The sequence below is a fragment of the Triticum dicoccoides genome, chromosome 2B (assembly GCF_002162155.2).
Source record: "Triticum dicoccoides isolate Atlit2015 ecotype Zavitan chromosome 2B, WEW_v2.0, whole genome shotgun sequence".
In the NCBI taxonomy this organism is placed as follows: Eukaryota; Viridiplantae; Streptophyta; class Magnoliopsida; order Poales; family Poaceae; genus Triticum; species Triticum dicoccoides.
In genome coordinates this window covers 35313054-35318418 of record NC_041383.1, presented here as the reverse complement: position 1 = coordinate 35318418, position 5365 = coordinate 35313054, and the positions used below count along the sequence as shown (strand labels likewise).

Sequence of the window (5365 nt, the reverse complement as noted above, 5' to 3'; positions counted from 1 at the left end):
AAACGCCGTTACCAGCGGCAACGTCTCCGTCACCATCGAAAATTAAACTTGGCTTCGTTTTTTAGCCCTAACGATTTTGAGTAGTTAACACCGGATGATACTTCAACAAGTTGATGTTAATTAGTACTACTTTTTGTTAGCTAGTAGAGTCTGAGATCGCCTTTAATTTCGTGAACCATTGTCGTCTGTCCAGACTACTATTGCAAATTACAAGTGTATATAAATACCAATCGAGCTGAGTTATCCCAGAGATAGATTATGACACCATGTATGCTTGCCTGTTTTCAATATGCTCTTACGTGATGATACGATTGATTTTTTAATTACAGCATGCAATGGCATTGTTAAATTAAATTATTCAATATCCATGATGTGTTGGTATTATGTTTCGGGCAAGGTCCTCTTTTGTTTTCAGCACAAAAACACCCAAAGGGCATCTTATTGGTGATGCAACTTTTGAACCCGGTGTGAGAGAAAAGGAGACAGACTTAACCTAATTACCGGTTTGGTTGGATGGCTCCTGCTCTTTTCCCGTGACGCTGCCTTATTACCACATCGACTGGCAACGAGCAGCTCTGCAACTTGGTCAAGTATGACGCTTTGAGTCCCTGCTAGAGATATTTTTCTGAATCTTGTAACATGTTAATCATTTTTAGTATGTTCGTATACTATATCTAAGATACTCTAAAGCGAGTTATGTGAAAAAATTGCATGTGAGCCCATGTTTTTATCATATTTGCGAAAATACGTACATATTTGTACGTAAAAAGAGGTATGCTAAAAATATACTACATACTACCTAAAAAATAGTATATATACTACCTAAATATTCTTACATACTACATAGTATGTATACATACACTGCGGTATGGTAGATACTACCTAAAACGTAAAAATAAAAATGGGTGTAACTACACCCGGTAGTAGGAAAATTTTGTCCTATATATATAGGGAAAATGCATCCTACTACTGGGTGTAGCTACACCCATTTCTCGTATACTACTATGTGGTAGTATATATACTACTTTATCATTTTTATTGTGTAAGTATACTATATCTAAGATACTCCAAAGCGAGTTATGTGAAAAAATTGCATGTGAGCCCATGTTTTTATCATATTTGCGAAAATATGTACATATTTGTACGTAAAAAGAGGTATGCTAAAAATATACTACATATTACCTAAAAAATAGTATATATACTACCTAAATATTCTTACATACTACATACTATGTATACATACACTGCGGTATGGTAGATACTACCTAAAACGTACAAAATAAAAATGGGTGTAACTACACCCGGTAGTAGGAAAATTTTGTCCTATATATATATATATATTTCAAAGTAGTGTGTTTGACCGCATGGTGTCTACTGTATATATAGATACACTTCTTTGTCAAGAAAAATGAGTTGAGTATAGGAAGAGCTACGCTCAAATTACATAGCCCACCAACTTGTGGCTCTAACTATTAAGACTCCAGCCCGTTCTCACAAATTTCTATTAAGGGAAATAAAAATAACTTCCAACTTGAAGCAACATCCAAACTAGCAGCCCAGACTAGCTAAACACATCAACTTTAGATTACAAACTGTGTTTTAATATCCAAGAGCAAGGTTTTTTTTATCAATTTATTTTCTTTGTATTTGAATGATCTCGAGTCATCTAGCGATCATTATTATATGAATCTAGTAAGGTTCTGTTTGATCAATGATCACTTATTATAATTTGTTAGGTTTTGTTCCTGGATCATCATTATTGTCTACTAGAATTAGAAAACACGATTCTAGTGCTGCCAAACAAAGACTGGATCTTGAGGCCCGAACTCAAACGAGTGCCCTCAATAGATATTTAGTGAGCCTGCCAACTTGATTCTGAAAATCAAACTGCAGAGGTTAATGTCGACGATGGTGGTGATGATAATACAATGGTGGTTGTGGAACATGATGCAAAAATTGATGTCTTGGAGATATGATATAGTACGAAGATATGATTGAAGATTATATTCCAAGAAATACTAGACGGATGGTCCTTTTTGGTAGAACATGAGGTTCGTTCATTGCTTTGCTATCACATTGCCATTTTAGAATAATATCTGATATATGGTTAAATAAGGTACAAATAAAACAGACTGAAAATTATATAATAAAGTGACAGTATGCTTTATGCATATTAATTCTTATGTTATGTGAATTGTTCCAAATTTTGGGCCACATTTTGGTTCCCGCCCGAGGCCTCAAATTTCGGGAGATGGCCCTGCTAAACAGCCGCTGAATGCAGCCTTAGACCGTTAGCCTTAAGTGAGTTAGTTTCTGGCCCCGCACAGCTCCAAACACTTCATTTGCCACCTGTTCAAAGATCCTTACTCCCCACTGCAACAGATTTTTATTTACCTCATTTCTCTACAAAGGAAACGAATAGTGAATCCAGTATCCAATTAGTTTGATCACAACAACACATCATCCAGCGGTTATTTCTGTGTGTGCCTGAAACACCATCATTTCGTGTGTCCCAGATAATCCGCGGAACTGCAGCAACCACAACTAGCACTAATTTTCCTGTACTCCTGCAAACTTGATTATCTAGGATTCCAGCAGTTATTAAATATCCATGGAAATAAGAATAAAAGTGCATTTTGGCACATTCCATATAAAGCGCACGAGGGGAGGAGAGGAACAGGTGATCAATTGCATGAGGCCAAGGAGGTTGGCAATTGCACATGGGTTGCTAATCCTGGCGCCAAAGTAGTCGAGTACTGCATCCTATATGAATGGACACTAAGATTCATGTCTTCTACTGTCCTCCAGGTGTGGACTTTGACGCCCATGGACCGAACTAATGGTTCTGTGATGGGATTATACAGGGCCAAGAAAATACTTTAGCATGGTAGATTGGCGATTCTCTACAAAGGTACATGAACTTGGATGGTTTGCTTACAGAAACAATGATGTTTATGATGGTTACTGGGTTTACGTCACATGCAAAGTAACTCGATGGGGATGATACTGTGATGGCTCCTGTAGTGACATCCATCTTCGTTAATGCAGATGAATCCTCGCCCTCGCCCGTTGCTGCACCCGCCCCTCCGGTAGCGCCGCACCACATGACGACCCGTGCTCACGCTGGTGTGCTTTGTCCCGGCAAGTGCTATTCGTCTGAAGAGTACGTGTGTACCGCATCGACTTCATCACCGTGGTCGATTCCCTTTTGAGCCCGCGCTGCTTTTCGCGACCCTCACTAGCTCACCAGGATGCAAAAGGAGTTTGACGCGTTGGAGCACAACCTCACGTCTGCACATGGCAACTTGTGCCGCGCGGCGTCCCCATGCCAACGTCATCAATGGGAAATGGGTGTTCCACCACAAGACCCGCCCTAACGGTTCCCTTGAGCGCTACAAAGCGTACAGGGTAGTCTGTGGATTTTGGCAGCGCGCCGGAGTTGACTTCGACGCCTTTGCCCCGGTTATTAAATCGGGTACGATTTATGATGTTTTATAGCTTGCGGTGTCTCGCACATGGCCCGTGCATCAGTTGGATGTTTCCAATGCATTTCTTCATGGTCATCTCATCGAGCAGCTGTTTTGCCAGCAGCCTACAGGATTCGTCAGCACCACTCATCCAGATCACGGAGTGTTTGCTTTCTTGATCCATCTACGGGCACAAGCAGGCACGACATGCGTTGTACCGGCGCATCACCGCCTTCCTCCGATGGCTCAGGTTTCAATCACCCTGCTCTGATACATCATTGTCCGTCTACCATAAGGGCTCTGCTATGGCCTACGTCCCGCTTTACGTCGATGAAATCATTGTGACGGCGTCCTCCACTGACCTCCTTCATCAGCTCACTGCTCGTCTCCGATATGAGTTCGGCCTCAAGGATCTAGGGCCTCTTCACTACTTCCTCGGCATCGAGGTGGTACGACGCGCTGACGGGTTCTTTCTTCATCAGCAACAATATGCTCATAAGCTTCTCGAGCACATGGGCATGCTTAACTACAAGCCTACTCCCATGCATGTCGAATGCCAATATCTCTGCACTTGACGGATCGCCTGAACCGAATGCAACATTTTATCACTCCATCATCGATGCGCTGTTGTTTTTGACGATCACCTGCCAGGACCTATAGTATGCCATGCAGTAGGTGTGTCTTCACATGCATGCTCCGCGTGACTCCCATTGGACACTGGTGAAGTGGATTCTTTGTTATATGCACGACACCATATCACAAAATACCAAAAGCATGGCGTTTATACAGAAGGCTAGTGCAAGTTAGATAGCAGTCTTGATAAGTACACAAACTAATAACCATAGCGGAGCTCATCATGGCGACTGATACCTCTGGAAGCATATGATTGCCAATTCCAACCACTCAGGTATTGCTTGGTCAAGAATCTCATCGGCGTCCATGACGGCAATAGCTATTGCTTGTCCAGAGAAGGGGCTGCAAGGATGAGATGGATCATACTTAGTAGAAAAAAAGGGAAAGAATCAAAAGTGTTAAGTTTAGCTTGAGGCACCAACCTTTGAATATTTTCAACTAAGAGCACTCTGGCACAAAAGGTATCTCCTCTGGCGCCGCTGCTGAGTCTTGACCCTGGGTGGCCTGAAGTGTACTTATCCTATCCAAAAAAATCATTGGGCCTTATTTTGTGGTAGGCGTGTTATTTTTCTTCAAATGGGTCGGGCGTGAGTGAGGTCTCCTTAAGGAAATGGGCTTTTTTATGGAACGTACCTATTTTCCTTTACTGTGAATATATTTGAAGGAATAGTATGACTTTTCCAGAGGAAAAATACAACCGAAACACGCCTGGTACAGACACTAAATGTAGGTATCCAGCCTAACAATGGGATCATGGTTCAAAAATAAGATTCGTCACGTACGATGGTTGTTGTAGGTGCATATCTTAACATGGTTGGTGGGATCACAAAAAGAAAAAAATGTATTTACCATTTGCAATTACTCACACGTATTCTGGCATCCTCTTTCGGTGGCACCAACCGCAACAGACGGAAGGGTCATTTAACAGATAAGGCAAATGAGAATATTAAGTACGACAACAACTTAACGCCAAGAACATAAAGTTTTCCGACTTATGCACCAGCCCAGGACCACTATGAAGACTGCATACAAGGTCAGGTGAACTAAGAGTTCCACCCTTCGTCCGGTTTGTATGTAACCGACGAGCAATCATAGAGCCCAAACTAAAAGTTCTGTGAACATATAAAGCATGGCGCAAAATAGCAAGATCAAGTGAACTGAGAGTTCCACTCTCTCCACGACCAGTAAGACATCTCCCGGCAAATAATGCATTGTAACGGAACACGGGAAAATGTAAACTATCCACTCTTGCTTCCGATACTCCT

At 41.7% G+C, this 5365-nt stretch overlaps 1 protein-coding gene across 1 annotated transcript in view; it reads left to right on the top strand.

Annotated features, from left to right (window-relative positions):
• LOC119360342 (bidirectional sugar transporter SWEET6b-like) overlaps positions 1-4042 on the top strand; it is a 5310-nt gene extending 1268 nt beyond the window's left edge. Inside the window, exon 4 of the mRNA XM_037626022.1 lies at positions 3668-4042. Within this exon, the coding sequence (XP_037481919.1) occupies positions 3668-4042 (375 nt within the window). The remainder of the gene's footprint in view (positions 1-3667) is intronic.
• The last annotated feature ends 1323 nt before the right edge of the window (positions 4043-5365 follow it).